The sequence below is a fragment of the Carassius gibelio genome, chromosome A21, assembly GCF_023724105.1.
Source record: "Carassius gibelio isolate Cgi1373 ecotype wild population from Czech Republic chromosome A21, carGib1.2-hapl.c, whole genome shotgun sequence".
Lineage (NCBI taxonomy): Eukaryota > Metazoa > Chordata > Actinopteri > Cypriniformes > Cyprinidae > Carassius > Carassius gibelio.
Genome location: NC_068391.1, coordinates 12,988,628 through 13,007,875, shown reverse-complemented (window position 1 = coordinate 13,007,875; position 19,248 = coordinate 12,988,628). Strand labels below are relative to the sequence as shown.

Below are 19,248 nucleotides of genomic sequence, written 5' to 3'. Positions count from 1 at the left end.
ACCCAAATATTGAAACAAAAGATGCTTCCAAATAAACTGTGACTCGTTTGATTCTACAAACACAATAAAACAATAGAGCATTCCAGTCCCAATCATTTAATACTATTTGTAAGGGTGTATTTAGTAATTCTCTCGTTTGCACACAGCTCAGTTATGGAGATGTTTCCGCTGCTTGGCCCTCATGACGGCTTATTTACCAGAGCCAACGACTGGCGAGAATGGACGAGGCGCGAGTCATACGAGTGTGCGCGAGGGGCGCGCGTGCAGACCACAGTTTGCTGGTAACAGCTGCGTGAATTCACCGTTGTCTGCCTTCTACGACTCGATATAAATGGGATGAGAAACTGAAACAGTACATGCATCGCAATGATAAGGAGGATAAAACCTCGCGCGAGACCAAGAGAAATCTAACGTTATTCTGACAGCTTCTCTCTCAAAGACTACTGCGAAGGAATGAAGAGCAATGCTTTGAACTCGAAAGACCACCGACGCTTCGTTTGCAAGAACCAGAGCTGAATTTGCAGGGTAAACATGCAGCGGATGAAAAACGGGTAGAAATCTGCCTGAGTGGATCTGAAGTGTGCTGAAGCGCTTCTTTCGCACCTTTGTTTGGCACCGTCTGCAAAAACTTCCACAATGGCTTTGGTCATGGAACCTGTGAGCAGGTGGTCAACAAGCCAGGTGGTCGACTGGATGAAAGGTGTGTATTTTGCATTAGTATGTAGAATAATGGAGAAAATACTATATAGCCTATGCAGTTAGAATATCATGTGAAAAAAAATTAGTTTATAAAATGCAAATGTTACATATTTGTCCACATTTGCGAGCGTGCCAGATTTAATTGAACTCGTTTTAAAGAAACGTCACTGCGTATTAAGGCGCGCGAAGCTAGCGCACTTAAACTGTCATGCAGTTAAGATTGTGGTCTATCATATATTGAGCTTCTTGCAGTGAATGTTTTTGACAGATGTTGATGTCGGCAATACACGTAAAATAAAGATGATAGAATTCGTTTAAAAATTATAGGCCTATTCATGAATGAAGTTGGTTGAGTGGTCACGTCATCTCATCGAACAGAATGTAAAGTGACGGGTCACGTGGAGGCTGAGAGATCAGCTGGGGCCCCTCTGGCAGTCAAAAGGCTCAATGGGCCCTCCATGGTCACTTAAAGTTCACGAATGGGTCTTTTCATGAACGTTGGCTAAAGAACACAGTGTTGCTCACACACAAAAACTCACCACTATAATAATGCATGAACCATACACTGTAACATAAACACATTTCGTCCCCTTGGAATTATAAGGTTCTATCTGCGTTCTGAGTAGTTTTGAGATATTGAGCTTTAAAGTGTTTGTGTTCCATAGACTTCTGTAGATAGAACCTTTTTGTTTTTTCAAAAAAAAATCCCAAAATGTACATAACTTAAAATAAAACATCACATAATGTAAATAAATTGTCACAGAATAAGAATATGTGAATAACTCAATTTTGACAAAAATGTCAGATAGAACCTTATAATTCCAAGGGGACGATTTGTGTGCATACATGGTAGCAAAACTAAGAACGTAATTAAATAATACAAAATATAACCAAATTATTTTTACAATTTGTCTGTTGTTTTATTTTAGCTTTCACTGTAAAACAATGTGTATTTTCAACTATACACTGATTTTTTTAATATAAACAATTATCTGAGTATGTTTTACAATAAAATACTATTTTGTATTACTATTTACTTCAATATTTCATGTTTATATCGATGTGTTGCTTTTTACTTGAACAGTTACTTGTTTAACTGTTTACAAGCAATTTCTGAGTGAAAATTGTTTCTAGCCCAATTGTTTTCAGTGCATGATGATTGGAATATTTCATAGTAAAATACAAATGTTGTCCTGTTATATATATATTACACTGGCATATAAATTATGATTACCGTTTGGGTTTTTATTGTAAGATTTTGAATGGTATTTTGTGTTTAATTTAAATTAAATTGATTTATTTTTACAATTAAGCTTTTATGCTTAATTAAATGGCAAAATGGTCAAATCCATAATGCAGCCTTTTCTGGCCAAACAAAAAACAGCCAACTTATACAGACAGAAATAGACATGTCGACAATGCATCCACATGTCCCGTTTTCTGTTATACAATAATATGTGAGGGGAGTGAAAGGCAGTCAAATGATCCATTTACTATAAATTGGTTATACAACATTAAACACAGTCATACTGTCCTTTGGTTTCATTTAAGAGGATGTGATTGGAAAACAGTCTCATTATAGAACATGTACATTAGGTCTATAACAACACAAAAAATCTTTTGTATTAGATATGGTGAACCTCTTTGAGAAAGATCATTTGAGTGTAATTGGATGGTTTATTTAGCTCAGGAGTTTTAGATTGAAGTGAGAAAAGAAAGGATTCAAATGAGGAAAACGTTCCACTTGGATGAATGTTTTGCCTTTAAAGTAATTCTGTTTTTGAAAAAGGGAGATTAGCATCTTGATCTTATTACTCCCTGTGAGGATTCACAAGATAGGAATTCGGTCCTCAATGTATACGCTTGTGCAGGAATGACTGCAGGTGTGCTTTTCAGAGGTAACCAGCTTCAATAAACATAAAACAATGTGCACTTGTTTGCCTGCACGTGTTATCTTGTTGTGTGGATGTCTTGGCTTGAGTTTTGTTTGTGTCAGATGGCGTGTGATGTGTCCGGGAGTGTAAATAAGGTCATGGCTCATACGGACAATAACGTGCTTCAATGTGTTATTCACTTATTTTGCTCATACGCAGGAACATGGCTGATGCACATTAGATCACAGTTAATATGTGCAATAAACACATGTAGTCCAATACCAAAAGGTAAGGAACTGTTTAAAGTACAAACATCCTTATATTTGGGCACAACTAAACTGCTAAGGAAGGGTAAGCGAGATACGAGATGAAAAGGCAGTGTAGGAATCATAAAGAATTATAGCAAGGCGGCGTTCCTCCCTAAGGGAATGCCAGAAAGGCTTTCTCATGCTGTTTGTACACTAAAAGCATGCTCACAAGTACACACCGTCGCTGTAAGTTAATGTCTCCTGAGGGTCGCAAAGAATTTAAAGAATCTTCAGACATCTTGACATGGCCGATGCTTGGCTTCTAAAAAGCTGGAGAATTTTATCGGCATCTTGTCTGTTATGTGCCGAAAGGAGCTGTATCATCTGCTGAGACACACTGAGGAGCAGAAGATAAAATATTCATGTGTAAGGCTGTGTTAAAGCCCCTTTGGGCTATTGGTGTTTGTGTGATCATTAGAGCCTTCTGATCAGCGGCGTGCAATAATGTGCTCAAAGTTTCACACAAAGATATCAAACCTTGCACAACAACAACAACAAAAGACAATTCTGTTATCGTTTGACTTATTGGTCTGTTTCATATACATTTTATAATACTTTTATTGTGCTTTTTTGTATAGCTGGGTGTTTACACAAATTTCATGATTTAAAGTGCCCCTATTATGCCTTTTCGACTATTACCTTTCATTCACTGTGTCATGTAGCTGTATGTAATCATAAACTATCTGCAAAGTTGTGAAGCCGACAGTACACAATAGATAAATGTATTATCTGTCAAAAAAAAGAGTCGGCTCGTAATCACCAAAACGAGTTGTCAGGAATTTGAATCTTAATCTATAGGTCGCCAACTTGCCTGTCCAAAAACACAGTAAAATTTCTATGTGGTTAACATCATTTTGAGAAGACGCTGGATCCTGCGCTGTGAGAGTAAATTTGTTTGATCACATCTCATAATTACCACAAATTTGTCAACACTTGACACTTACCACTGAGAAATTAAGCACCTTTGGCGGTGATATATATATTATATATATATATATATATATATATATATATATATATATATATATATATATATATTATGAGGATTGTCAAACAAAATCGATTCAAGAATTTGAGTGAACTTCACAAGGAATGGACTGATGCTGGGGTCAAGGCATACAGACAGACGTGTCAAGGAATTTGGCTACAGTTGTCGTATTCCTCTTGTTAAGCCGCTCCTGAACCACAGACATCGTCAGAGGCGTCTTACCTGGGCTAAGGAGAAGAAGAACTGGACTGTAGCCCAGTGGTCCAAAGTCCTCTTTTCAGATGAGAGCAAGTTTTGTATTTCATTTGGAAACCAAGCTCCTAGAGTCTGGAGGAAGGGTGGAGAAGCTCAAAGCCCAAGTTTCTTGAAGTCCAGTGTTAAGTTTCCTCAGTCTGTGATGATTTGGGGTGCAATGCCATCTGCTGGTGTTGGTCCATTGTGTTTTTTGAAAACCAAAGTCACTGCACCCGTTTACCAAGAAATGTTGGAGCACTTCATGCTTTCTTCAGCTTTTTGAAGATGCTGATTTAATTTTTCATCAGGATTTGGCACCTGCCCACTAGGGGTGCTCCGATCACGATCGGCCGATCGTTAATGCGCATCTTGTCAGTAAAGCCGGTTCTCTAGTCATCGGTTAATCGCATCAGGTGCGTGGTTTCACACAGAGCAGCTGTTACTACACAGAGCCGTTGTTAATAGAGAAGATGCACCAAAAAACGCTGGAAATGAAGTGGATTTGCGCATCTTCTCTATTAACAACGGCTCTGTGTAGTAACAGCTGCTCTATGTGAAATCACGCACCTGATGGAATTAACCACTGATTAGAAAACCGGCTTTACTGACGAGATGCGCATAACGATCGGCCGATCGTGATCGGAGCACCTCTACTGCCCACACTGCCAAAAGCACCAAAAGTTGGTTAAATGACCATGGTGTTGGTGTGCTTGACTGGCCAGCAAACTCTTCAGACCTGAACCCCAGAAAGAATCTATGTGGTATTGTCAAGAGGAAGATGAGAAACAAAAGATAAAAAAATGCAGATGAGCTGAAGGCCACTGTCAAAGAAACCTGGGCTTCCATGCCACCTCAGCAGTGCCACAAACTGATCACCTCCATGCCACACCGAATAAAGCAAAAGGAGCCCCTACCAAGTATTGAGTACATGTACAGTAAATAAACATACTTTTCAGAAGGCCAACAATTCACTAAATTTTTATTTTTTTATTTTTTTATTGATCTTATGGAGTATTCCAATTTGTGGTTTTTGTTAAATGTGAGCCAAAATCATCACAATTAAAAGAACCACAGACTTATAGGTTTGCTCCACCCCAAAATTTAAATTTTGTCATTAATCATTTACCCCCATGTCATTCCAAACCCGTAAAAGCTCCCTTCGTCTTCAGAACACAATTTAAGATATTTTGGATGAAAACGTGGAGGCTTGAGACTGTCCCATAGACTGCCAATGAAATAACAGGTCCATAAAAGGTATGAAAAGTGGTCATCAGAATACTCCAAATGCCATCAGATGTGCAATCTGGGTAATATTTGAAGCGACGGGAACTCTTTTTGTAAGTGAAGAAAAGTGTATTTAGCTTTAATTTGAAATAATACAGTGCATTCTTACGGTGCGGAGGACACATAAGAGCACACACAGCATGGTGATATGGAGTGACACAGGAGACTGTTCACAAATTATTTAGTTATTTTTGTTTTCTTTGCTTACAAAAAGGGTTCCTGTCACTTCATATAACCTAGATTGCATGTCTGATGGCAGATGGAGTATTCTGACGATGACTTTTCAAACCTTTTATGGACCTTGACACTGTTATTTACTTGGCAGTCTATGGGACTGTCTCAAGCTTTCAAGTTTTCATCCAAAATATCTTAAATTTAAAATATAAAATATCTTAAATATAAAATATAAAATGGTCTAATCAGATTCCATGATCTATGCTAAGCTAAGTTAAAAGTGCTTCCACCAGACTCAGAGATAGGCTGAATAGATTTGAAAACAGTAAAACTCAACTGTTTAACTGTTTAAGGGGAGTTGGAAAATGAGCCTATTTTCAAAAAAAGTGGAGTGTACATGTGTGCTACCGCAGCACCACGGCTCTAGCGAAAGATTTGTTCTATATAGTAACTGTTGCGGTTTTGAATATTTCTGAAGACATATTCTTTGTGTAAATCCATGATCTAGACAGTGATTCCTGTACCCTTATTCACAGGTTTCCTAGAACACTGCAATTACTATGTTGCAGCTCTAACATTAGCATACGGTTCAGTGATGACCCCGAGGTGATGCCGCTGAGGGCTGGACAACAGCCTTCCCAGTTCAGAAAAGCCCTGTGACCTTCCCTCAATGCTCTTTTTTTTCTGCCCCCCTCAATGCCTCCTGTGACTCACTCCTATGCCCCCCTGAGAGTGGTGCCATGGGCTTTCTGAGCACAATAATAGCAGTAAATCCAATAAAACTGCAAACAATAAAGCTTAAATGTAGCCTTGATTAAATGCACGTTGTACTTATCTATTTAACTGAGCAGTTCAACACGTATTTCACACATATCGGCCAAACACCGACTGTTTTGCAGTTTGTTGACAGACACTGTAAAATAGCTACAGTAGCTGTGCAAATGTTAGACAGATTCCTGCATATTACCCCAGAGAAATTATCTGTCTTGAAATGGGAAAGCAGTGTGTCATCAATAAAGGGATAATTCATCCCAAAAATTACAATTCATGTAGTTCCAAACCTGTCCTGTAGTACTTTCCTTTGGACAATTTTGAACAAGTGTTATGGTCAATCAGGTTGTATTTTTGAGTTGGATGAATCAGTAAATTGGTTGATCCATTTCACAAAACCAGTCTGAATGATTAATTCAGGAATTAGAAGGATCTGGTTCTTGAGTTCAAGTGATCTGGTTGCATCAGCTCACTGGATGGGAAGATTATTAATGAATGACGTGGTAAATTTCGGTCTGTTCCTTACACAAGTACATTAATATATATAAACTTTAAATATGGTGTAAAAGTCATATTTAAGGGAAGTCGTGGCCTAATGGTTAGAGGGTAGGACTCCCAATCGAAGGGTTGTGGGTTCTAGTCTCGGGCCGGACGGAATTGTGGGTGGGGGGAGTGCATGTACAGTTCTCTCTCCACCTTCAATACCACGACTTAGGTGCCCTTGAGCAAGGCATCGAACCCCCAACTGCTCCCCGGGCGCCGCAGCATAAATGGCTGCCCACTGCTCCGGGTGTGTGCTCACAGTGTGTGTGTGTGTGTTCACTGCTCTGTGTGTGTGCATTTCGGATGGGTTAAATGCAGAGCACAAATTCTGAGTATGGGTCACCATACTTGGCTGAATGTCACTTCACTATATTCGACTGATTTTAATCATGCTTTTATTGTGCTACCATTTCGAATTTCCATTCAAGTGTTATTTAATATCATTGAGATGCTAGTTTTTATAAAAATTTTGAATTCATTTTATTATTGTTTTCTTCTGTTTTAATTTAATTTTAATTAAAACTGTAGTCATTTTTTGGGGTGTTTTGTCCTTTTTAAATAAAGTTTTAATAGTCTACATAGTCTATTAATTTTTATTTAGGTTTAGTTATTTTAGTACATCAAGTTAAAATAAATTAAAATGAGTAATGTTGCCTTGGCAACTGGCTGAAATAATAAAAACTAAATATTTTCAGTTGCCATTTTTTTTTCCAAGTAACATTTTTAAATGGTTTTAGTTTTAGATAACTGGTAATGCTTAAGATTATGGAACACTGTTCACTATTAACTATTTGCTGATTGTTTATTAGTACTTATAAAGCATGTATTAATGCCTTATTCTGCACGACTACCACTGCAACAACAACTTTACTTAATATCAAGCAGCAAAATGAGTTTATTGAGGGAAAACTCTCTATATCTCTAGTAAGCATGGCTTGCTTAGAGAGTTATGAAGCTCTTGATCCCTCTTTTGGTTCTGGGCTACACATTTTGCCAAAGGATGGATTCAGGACAGTTTAGAGGATTTCAGGTCACAGCTGAAGTGGACCAGTAAGCTGCTTTAGTCAATGTACTGTAAAGCTACAATCAGATTTTCTTCTTCAGCACAAGTTTGTCTCCTTACTATTCCTTAAGCTACTTCACTCTCACCCTCTCGCTGCATCTTCCTCGGTTCTGACTGTTGGCCGATCACTCGCTTTACTTGACAGAGATTAATGGCCCCAGATGAATGTGCGGTGCTCTTCTTTGTAGTATCTAATACAACTTAACCACAGCGGCTGCAATTAAGAGCAGATTAATGTCCTCCTAATCAATGAGTTTACTGTTTGTGTACACAGCCGCTGTGTGAGCTGGACTGTCTCGCTCAGCCGCAGGAAGAGCAACACTCTCTTAGTTCAACTGCTGAAAAGACAATTGATTTCATGTTGCTATTTCTAATTATTGGGGAAGTTCCTCTGACAAAAACAAACGCTTTGCCTTTCCTGACTTGTTTCTGTTGTGAATCGGTCATGGTGAAATATATCTACACCATTTCTACTCAGAACAGTTATTGAGAGTCTTGAAGGGGTGGTTGATTGCGATTTCACTTTTTAATGTTAGTGTGTAATGTTGCTGTTTGAGCATAAACAATATATGAAAAGTAGCAGGGCTGAAAGTTTATCAGAGATATCTTTTAAAGGTCCCGTTCTTCGTGATCCCATGTTTTAAACTTTAGTTAGTGTGTAATGTTGTTGTTAGAGTATAAATAATATCTGTACAATTCTAAAGCTCAAAGTTCAATGCCAAGCGAGATATTTTATTTAACAGAATTTGCCAATCTCGATCAGTTTAATGCCGGATTCACACAAAGATTGTTCTTGAAAAATCTCAGCCCATCGTGTATTTCTGAGGGAGGGGCTTCATAAAAACGGAAATAAATTGAGGCGCTTGTCAGAGAATGGACAGATTGGTGTGGAATAAAGGTAAATTATGTGAAAAATAATGCGTTTAAAAAAACAAAGCATAAACCCGTTAGAATGCACCCCATAATAAACACAAACAAGCCTAGAAAAAAAAAAACAGTCAAACACCGCTTTAATAATAATATTCCTATAATATTTCATTAGCATAACGATGCAAACGCCACACAAAAGCTGATATCTCTGAATAGTCCATTGATGTATTAGATGTTTCTTTCTTTATTTGTCATATATAAGCTTCTCATCTCATTGCCAGGTTTTTGGTTTTGGTAATGAGGTCCTACTTAAACGCTCTCCCCGTCCTTATAGTGTCTCTATGGCAACGTACAGCAATGAACGTGATGATTTCTTTCATTTGGAGGGAATTTAGATCAGCATGGTTAAGAAGCAGATTTGTTAAGCCCTCAAATTGCATGCAAAGCCTTGAAACCTTCGCTTTCAGCAGTTTTGAATCATGCCGATATCTGAACTTTCTCCTCACAATCCATTAGATGTATGCCACAGAGAGATGAATATCAGGGATTTGATGAAAGGGGCATATTACATGCTCTGCAGCCTTGTCTTTTGTTGTGAAATGAGCATGCAGATAATAATATAAAGGAGTCAGAAAAGGAGTATTACAAGTCTGTGAGGGAATTTAAGGGTGGTGGAGAGGAAATGAATAGAGCTGAGGACAGAAGGAGGGAGCTGGATGTAGTGAATATGGAAAACGCTGAGGTAAAGGTTCTTAATAAGTTAATTCGATTTAATAAGATTTAGGAGCCAAATTACATTTTAGTTCTCAAATGACCATTATTTAAAAAAAAAAAAAAACATTTGTGAAAGATTTATTATTGTTATTATTTAATAATTAAGTGTTAAAAAATAATTAAGTGTTCCTGTAGCTCAACTGGTACCAAGAAAGCGCAATGTTGGGGGTTCGATTCCCCAGGAACAAATTATATGTAAAAATTGATAGCCTGAATGCACTGCAAGTCGCTTTGGATAAAAGCGTCTGCTAAATGCATAAATGCATTAATTGATTTATTACACATTTTGTAATTATAACGAGTCAGTTGTGAACGTGATATTCAGCTCACTGACTCTGATCTTTTTAAACTGACTTACCAAAAATAATGGGCTCATAAGAGTCTTTTCATGAATCAGACATAACTTGCATTATGCTTTTTGTTTTTGAAATGCTGGTGCATGCTGACAATAAACCAGATCATACATGAAGAGACAACACGTGGATGTTTGCAAAGTTTTTCTGATGAGAGTTTGTATAATTTTATTATTACTTTTATTTATTCATTCATTAATTGATTCATAGCATTGAATTAATTGTTTGTTGCATTGAATTTGCAGCCTTGAGCCTTGGAGCCTTTCCAAAACAAAAGCCTTTGCAAAATATTTAATTAATTATTCTAAATATTATTTATTAATTTATTATATTTTATATCTTTAATTCAGTGAGGGAGTCAGTGAACCCAGTATGATTTACTGACTGAGTGAATCTGATTCAAATTGCTAGCTCATAAGCCAATATGAGACTTTTCGTGGATCTTTTTGCCTGACTCATAAAAATAAAAATAATTGGTTCATAAAAGTCTTTGTGAATCGGGTATTATGGTTGTTGAAATGCTGATTTATGCTGGTAAATGCCACTGTACTCTATATGGATGCTCACAATGTTTTCTTAACAATACTTTATATGTATTATTTTCAAGTTTTTTTATTTTTTCATCTGAGAACATTTTATTTGCATATTTTGCAGCCTGTAGTCCTAAGAATGGTTGAATCACACCATAATAGTATGGAAATAACTACCTGCTTGTTTGTACATAAATGATCTCAAAACAAAATGTATCTTTTGGTTAATCTGAATGTGTTAAAGAATTTCTGCCTCTCTTCTATAAATACATTTTGTTTTGTGTGAATCTGTGGGAGAAGAAAACAATTGCAAAGGATCAGTATAGAAGGGTAGGGGGCACGGGGGAGGCATGTGTTTCCCAGACAACAGCTAGCTCTTGCCAAACAGGTCTTCCCTTATTAGTGACAATAGTGCTTGAAGTCCACTGACGTCTGTTGATGACAGCAAAGCATTTCAAAGTTGTGTGTCTCAGTCCCTGCCGGTCCACAAAATGAGGCCTGTTTAAACAGCTGTGTGCCAAGACTTTCACAATCTCTCACTACTGTCCTTTAGAGATCTTTTTTTATTTGTGCTATACATACATAAACACGCAATGGGCTCCCACACTCCTATGTTGGGAGCTGCTTATAATGTCTGTTTTAGTCTCATTTCATCAGATTGTAACCAAACGTATTAATAAAACTGTTCTGTGAATGAATACATGCTATCCAAGATGCTTTAGCAACTTGATTGATGTTTGATTTAGCTGTGCGTTGCTCTTTTAAAGGTTTGGATGACTGTCTGCTGCAGTACATTAAGAACTTTGAGCAGGAAAAGGTGGGCGGTGAACAGCTGTTGAGAATCACCCATCAGGAGCTCGAGGATCTGGGTGTTTCTCGAATCGGCCACCAGGAACTCATTCTGGAGGCCGTGGACCTGCTTTGTGCACTGGTGAGCACATACGCACACAGCACACACACAGGTGCATTGTGTTCTCACCACACAACATTTTTCTGCTTTACCGAGTAAGTGTGTTTTATAACGTTTTGTTTAATGGCAGTGTATTCTTTTTATAATAACATAAATGAAATGGCATAATAGAAATTATAAAATGCATAGTTACAGTTCTGGATGCACCTGTTTAATATTCCATGGGTGTATTATATATGATTTATTATTTATGTTCACAATATATGACATCCACCTAGTTCTATAGATCAGGGTTTTCAAAGTGTAAAAAAAGTGACAATTTAGAATTATAATTTAAATAATATATAATAATAATAATCATTTATATATATATATATATATATATATATATATATATATATATATATATATATATATATATAAATCCTTATCATTGCGCATAACAGACTGTAAAATAAAATGTAATACAAACAAGGTGATAAACAAATCATGCATGCACATAAACATAAAAATGTTATACATGTGAGTTAATTATTATATGGAAAATATTTTGAAAAATATATAGGAAGGCAAGGGGCATTTAAGAAAGAGGATCATCATATTTGAGGGTCTGTGTCATCTCTCTTGTAGAGATTGGTATATTAAAATGCACAAAATGATCAAGTACTACATGTTTGTCTTTATTCCTGAAGCACCTGACCCTGCACGCTGCCTGTATATTTATGGTAATTGCATCCTGTGCAATTAATAATTGCCAAAACAAACACTTTAAATCCTTGAAAATCCTCCGGATTATCCCTCCATTTCCCACTGTCATCCTGCATACGGATTCTAGGCTGTTCTGACGGGGTACAAGAGAAATAAGAAAGCCGATGCAGAAGAAGGGAAAGAGAGGCGGACCAACCGAAAGATTGTGTGGGCAGAGTCAGTAGAAAATTGGCAGCAGTCGGGTGAGAGAAGGATAACAAATTAAAACAGGAGAGAAAGGCTCAGAGGGAAAGCGAAGAAAAGTGTGTCCTGAGCGAATGAAGGAAGAGGGTAGAAAAAGGAGGGCGAATGGGGAATGTTAGCCAATATATTTGCAAACTGGCCTCTTTTTTGTTCCCACCATTTGTTATGTCATGTGCTAAAGCCCAGCTAGTGCCTTAAAGCCTCTTATATAACGCTTCTCTGGGTTTGTCCAACATGGAGCCCTGCTGCATTTAATATGATTACTCATTTATCTCTCATGTGGGTTCTTTTACAAGACAGACCCTGATCCTCAAGACTTGTATATTTTCAGCATTGTAAAATATTGCAAAAGTATAATTTTACAATATTCCTGTTTTTAATATATTATGATCTAATAAATGCAGCCTTTGTGAGCATAAAGAAAAAAAACTTATTTCTAAAACATTTTAAAAATCTTACACTGAACCAAACCTTTGAACAGCATGTATATATTTATATATTTATATATTCATATATATATTTCTAGCATGGTATTTGGCCCTATGACAGTGGCTATGTTTACATGCACCCAAATAATCTGTTTGTAATCGGATTGATGGCTCAATCTGAATGAAAATCATTCATATAAAAGCCTTAATTGATCCGATTGAGCTCGATCCGAATAAAATTTCGATCAGATTGAAGGGGTTGGTTTATTCCTCTTCTAATACGATTGACCATGCATGTAAACACTCCATCGGACTGAACCACAAAACTGAAAGAACTGCGCATGTGCAATGATGCAAGAATAATGTAATGACATATGATACAAGGAGGATTGGCTCTTCCTTTTGAATATAATGTGGTATGAATGCGTGTCCTGTCATTATAAAATCTCACAAAAGAGAGCTGCATGTTTAGAAAGCCATGTAAAATTTATGTAAGTTCAACATTTTAAAAACATATCTCGATACTTTTTTTTTTGGGGGGGGGGGGGGGGTTTGTTCCCCATCCAACTGCATCTCATGTTTTTAAATTAAAAAATGTATTCTGTGTGACTGGCTTTCCGCCCTTTGTATTTAACTATGCATGCATACCTGACGCTGTTTTCTTTATAGATTTTTAAGCAACTTAATTAAAATTGGTTTATAAACATTATTGTAAAGATGATGTATTTTTTTTTCCACAGTCATGTTTTCTTATGTTTTAAATAAACGTGCATTAGTAATATTTTGCTCGATGCACTCTCTTGTGGCCTCAGGAGTGAAGCCAAAAGCTTTTCTTCACCCTAACTGAAATTATGCATTTTAAATTTGAATATAATTCGAATTTTGATAACATTTAAGTACAAAACTCTAATTTCATTTTTCAGCTATTTTGACAGCCCTACTGTGAAGTGAAGCAGGACAACCTAGTTTTGGATACTCATCCACAGGCAACCCGTTTTGGGCATGTGGAGGGGCTTTTTGTTTTGTTTTCTTTTTTTCTTTCTGTGATAAATATGAGCAGCACAGCACAGCGGTTTATATGTATATTTATCCATAAACTGTTAAATATTAATTCAGCTGTTTAAAACTAAAGAAACCGTTTAGGAGAGTGGTTATTACAGTATTGTTCAAAATAATAGCAGTACAATGTGACTAACCAGAATAATCAAGGTTTTTCGTATATTTTTTATTGCTACGTGGCAAACAAGTTACCAGTAGGTTCAGTAGATTCTCAGAAAACAAATGAGACCCAGCATTCATGATATGCACGCTCTTAAGGCTGTGCAATTGGGCAATTAGTTGAATTAGTTGAAAGGGGTGTGTTCAAAAAAATAGCAGTGTGGCATTCAATCACTGAGGTCATCAATTTTGTGAAGAAACAGGTGTGAATCAGGTGGCCCCTATTTAAGGATGAAGCCAACACTTGTTGAACATGCATTTGAAAGCTGAGGAAAATGGGTCGTTCAAGACATTGTTCAGAAGAACAGCGTACTTTGATTAAAAAGTTGATTAGAGAGGGGAAAACCTATAAAGAGGTGCAAAAAATGATAGGCTGTTCAGCTAAAATGATCTCCAATGCCTTAAAATGGAGAGCAAAACCAGAGAGACGTGGAAGAAAACGGAAGACAACCATCAAAATGGATAGAAGAATAACCAGAATGGCAAAGGCTCAGCCAATGATCACCTCCAGGATGATCAAAGACAATCTGGAGTTACCTGTAAGTACTGTGACAGTTAGAAGACGTCTGTGTGAAGCTAATCTATTTTCAAGAATCCCCCGCAAAGTCCCTCTGTTAAAAAAAAGGCATGTGCAGAAGAGGTTCCAATTTGCCAAAGAACACATCAACTGGCCTAAAGAGAAATGGAGGAACATTTTGTGGACTGATGAGAGTAAAATTGTTCTTTTTGGGTCCAAGGGCCACAGGCAGTTTGTGAGACGACCCCCAAACTCTGAATTCAAGCCACAGTACACAGTGAAGACAGTGAAGCATGGAGGTGCAAGCATCATGATATGGGCATGTTTCTCCTACTATGGTGTTGGGCCTATTTATCGCATACCAGGGATCATGGATCAGTTTGCATATGTTAAAATACTTGAAGAGGTCATGTTGCCCTATGCTGAAGAGGACATGCCCTTGAAATGGTTGTTTCAACAAGACAATGAACCAAAACACACTAGTAAACGGGCAAAGTCTTGGTTCCAAACCAACAAAATTAATGTTATGGAGTGGCCAGCCCAATCTCCAGACCTTAATCCAATTGAGAACTTGTGGGGTGATATCAAAAATGCTGTTTCTGAAGCAAAACCAAGAAATGTGAATGAATTGTGGAATGTTGTTAAAGAATCATGGAGTGGAATAACAGCTGAGAGGTGCCACAAGTTGGTTGACTCCATGCCACACAGATGTCAAGCAGTTTTAAAAAACTGTGGTCATACAACTAAATATTAGTTTAGTGATTCACAGGATTGCTAAATCCCAGAAAAAAAAAATGTTTGTACAAAATAGTTTTGAGTTTGTACAGTCAAAGGTAGACACTGCTATTTTTTTGAACACACCCCTTTCAACTAATTGCCCAATTGCACAGCCTTAAGAGCGTGCATATCATGAATGCTGGGTCTTGTTTGTTTTCTGACAATCTACTGAACCTACTGGTAACTTGTTTGCCACGTAGCAATAAAAAATATACTAAAAACCTTGATTATTCTGGTTAGTCACATTGTACTGCTATTATTTTGAACAATACTGTATGTGCAAACAGTGAGAAACTCGATGTTATCTATATGTCACTTTCACTTTTCACTTTCACTATTTGAGCCGTGTGCTCATGTAAAAAAAAAAATCTATTCCGATTTGAAGCTCGTGACATATAAATGCACACATCAACCCGATCACTTTATTTAGCTTTCATGTAAACACTACAATCAGATTCATCAATCGTAATGAATTCAGTCCATCTGAACCAAAAAGTGTGCATGTAAACATCGCCAGTGTGTTAACAGAGTGTGAGTTGTATGGCTCTAAATAATCCTTTTCTCCTCCTCCGTTTTCTTTCCTCCATTATTTAAAACCACTCAAGCAACTTTTTTCCCAGAGAACTTGAGGCTCTATCACAGAGTGCCTCTGACCTCCCTTTTACCCTAACTCTCTAACTTGCTAATACAATCCCTTTCATTGTCTCCCTCCGTTTCATTTAGTTCTGCATGTTTATTTAATCGTTCAGCAGATGCTTTTATCCAAAGTGAATTACAAATGTGGAACATCACAAGTAATTTGTAACACAAGACAAGAGCCAGAAATATATACAGTGCCACATTACAGAGTTTCAAATGAACACTACAGTATTACAGAAACTGGAGCAGAAATTAAACTTCTATAAAGTAGATAAAATATTTTTTTTATTGTCATAGTTTAGCCATGCTTAAAAAAAGTTGTCTTTAGCTGTTTCTTAGAGATCATGATGTGTTCACTTTCTCTTTTCTTATTCAGAACTATGGACTAGAAACAGAGAACCTGAAGACTCTGACCCATAAGCTGAACTCGTCAGCTAAGAACCTGCAGAACTTCATAATAGGCCGGCGGAGGGGCGGTCACTATGACGGCAGAGCCACCCGAAAACTTCCTAATGACTTTCTGACCTCTGTAGTGGACCTCATCGCTGCTGCCAAGAGCCTGCTGGCTTGGTTGGATAGGTTAGAGACACAAACACAGATATATCTACAGATACATTTTCAAATTTATTAAAATGTACAGCTGCATATATATAGTGGCCCAAATAGGATTTGAACACCAGTACTTTTCATTTTTTTATTGTGATAAATATTATTGTTTAATTATTGTTAATTAAAACTAAAACTATTAAAATAGTTTTTGTTAATTGAAAATAAAATATAAATATTCAATGAAAAATTTGAAATGTTGCATTGGCAACTAACTGAAATTAAAAAAAGTTACTAAAAATACTCAAATTACTTAAACTGATATAAATAGAAAATAAATTTGAAATATTAAATTTTTGTAAAATACAAAAAATATTAAAATTCAAGCTAATAATAAAAGCTTTAGCCACACTCAATTTTGGATGTTATTGCATTATTTCACAAAATATTAAATATTAAAATGCCATTTAAAGAAAGATAGCACAAGCTCATATTTTTTGCAAAAAAACAAAAAAAAAAACATTATTGATGATAAAACAATGGATTTATCATTATTCACAAATTCATTATTATTTGATGTTTTGAATCCATAAATTCACAGCGTCCAAAAGTGTCTTTCAAGGGCTCCTGTATTTAGCAAACACAAAGTTCCGATCAAAGCAGCCTTAGTGATCCCATTCCTTTATCTACCATGCGTACGGTCACATGACCCCTCATCTCATCTAAAAGGATCCATTGTTTTGAACTCATCAGTGAGGTCATGCGAGAGGCCACAGATGACACGATCACAGTGATTTCCTTATGTAATATCCATGAGCAATCAGCTGAAAAACAAAAGATGAGTAAATTGCTTACGTAAGTCTCTTCTGTTTCAGAAGAGCTGGCCCTGAAAGCAGCCAGCGTGCCTGCTAAGCGCTTCTGTTATTCTCTCAAGTGTGTGCGCGAGGTCTCATTTTGTGGGTTTGTGTTAATTCCTTCATCAGCTGATGCTTTTGCTGGCCACGCCTCCTCGTTAGTACAGTACGCCAAGTCTACTGTGTAACCGCACATTCATAATTCCAGAGTGCAATTAATCTGCCGTTGTATCTCCCTGGCCTCTGGGTCTCTCTCATTTATTCTCCCCAGACACGATGACAGCAGGAGTGCAGTCCTGGGTGATCCACTTTCATTTGTTACAGTCTTATTATAAAGTGTAAGATAACAACCCCGGAGTCAAATATGTGCGCTCAGTGCACTCATTAAAATAAAGGATGCTTATGTTCTTTCTTCTGTAGTAGAGAAGATTTCAGTGATACTGTTTGCAACATGTAGTCGACTAGTTGATTAGTGCTTTTGCTAGTCGATGTCTTAGGTCAATCACACTAGAAATATCAGAAATGGTTCATTTTGAAGTTTCATGTGAACCAATCTGGAACAAATTAAGTTGTTGACTAAAACTGTAAGCAGTAGATGGGTTTGCACCATTTATGACACTGTGTCATGACAAACATTTGGGGGAAAACACGCACATTTGTTTTTTCTGTTCTCTATTTTAATATATTTTCAAAACATTAATTCCCGTGATGGCAACGCTAAATTTTCAGCATCATTACTCCAGTCTTCTGTGTTGCATGATCCTTCAGACATTATTCTAATATACTGATTTGGTGCTCAAGAAACATTTCAATCGGTGTTGAAAACAGTTGCCATAATACATTTTGTCAAGATTCTTAAAGGGGGGGTGAAATGCTCGTTTTCACTCAATATCCTGTTAATCTTGAGTACCTATAGAGTAGTACTGCATCCTTCATAACTCCAAAAAGTCTTTAGTTTTATTATATTCATAAGAGAAAGATAGTCTGTACTGATTTTTCCCGGAAAAACACGAGCGTCTGGAGGCGTGACGTGTGGGCGGGGCTAAATAATAACGAGCGCCAGTAGGCTTTTGAGTTGAGAGCGTTTGGAAGCTGTGACATTACCGTGAGGAAAAAAACATCATCCAAAACAATCCACTGCTAACAGTCAGATTCAGCCATTTATTTATGATCCAGAATCAGATCCAGAGGCTGAAATTTAACAAGAGCAGCATCAGCAACGACCAGTGGTGGACAGTAACGGAGTAGCTTTACTTTGTTACTGTACATTTTTCAAGTATCTGTATTTTACTGGAGTAGTTTTATTTTGAGCAACTTTTACTTTTACTTCACTACATTCCAAAGCATAAAATCGTACTTTTTACTTCACTACATTTCATAAAACATATCGTTACTCCCTATAATATCATGTGCTCCGACACGCAGAAGCGGTGTCTGATTCATCATGAACGAGTCTTTTCAAAATAAACTTTTAAATCGGATCGCGAATCACACCAAACAATTCGTTTACGAATTAGAATGATCCGATTGCAGCTGTTCTGGAGTCGACCACTCACTGATTCAAATGAACTGTTTAGTGCGAGTCTCCAGAAGTAAGAACCGGGAGATCTTGTGAGCGCGCGTGCATCTGATGTTGCTAAAAGTAAGTTATTAATATCTAAATTTTGGATTAATTATTGTAACTGAAAATCATATTTGGGTCAAAACTGTCAGTTGTTTGGGAACTAAATCCATTGTAAAGAGTGATCTATTTAAGCCCACTCAAATGCTCGAGTGCAGACGATGCAGACACATCAATTCTAGGTAAAAAAAACCAACAACAACAAAAAAAAACATAAAATAACACAGATTAAATACAATAACTTGTGCACGTTCAAATTCACCGCTGCCGTAATGTTAACAGTTTAATTAAAATGTCCTTTGTGACGTCTGTTTTTATATTG

General features: G+C 36.9%; 1 protein-coding gene across 2 annotated transcripts in view; it reads left to right on the top strand.

The window, feature by feature from the left end:
• The first annotated feature begins 244 nt into the window (after nucleotides 1-244).
• Nucleotides 245-19,248, top strand: part of LOC127941681 (connector enhancer of kinase suppressor of ras 2-like) — a 36,425-nt gene continuing 17,421 nt past the window's right edge. For both annotated transcript variants that reach the window (XM_052537027.1, XM_052537026.1), the window contains exons 1-3: nucleotides 245-700; nucleotides 11,233-11,396; nucleotides 16,282-16,484. In XM_052537027.1, the coding sequence (XP_052392987.1) occupies nucleotides 637-700; nucleotides 11,233-11,396; nucleotides 16,282-16,484 (431 nt within the window). In that variant the 5' untranslated portion in view covers nucleotides 245-636. The remainder of the gene's footprint in view (nucleotides 701-11,232; nucleotides 11,397-16,281; nucleotides 16,485-19,248) is intronic.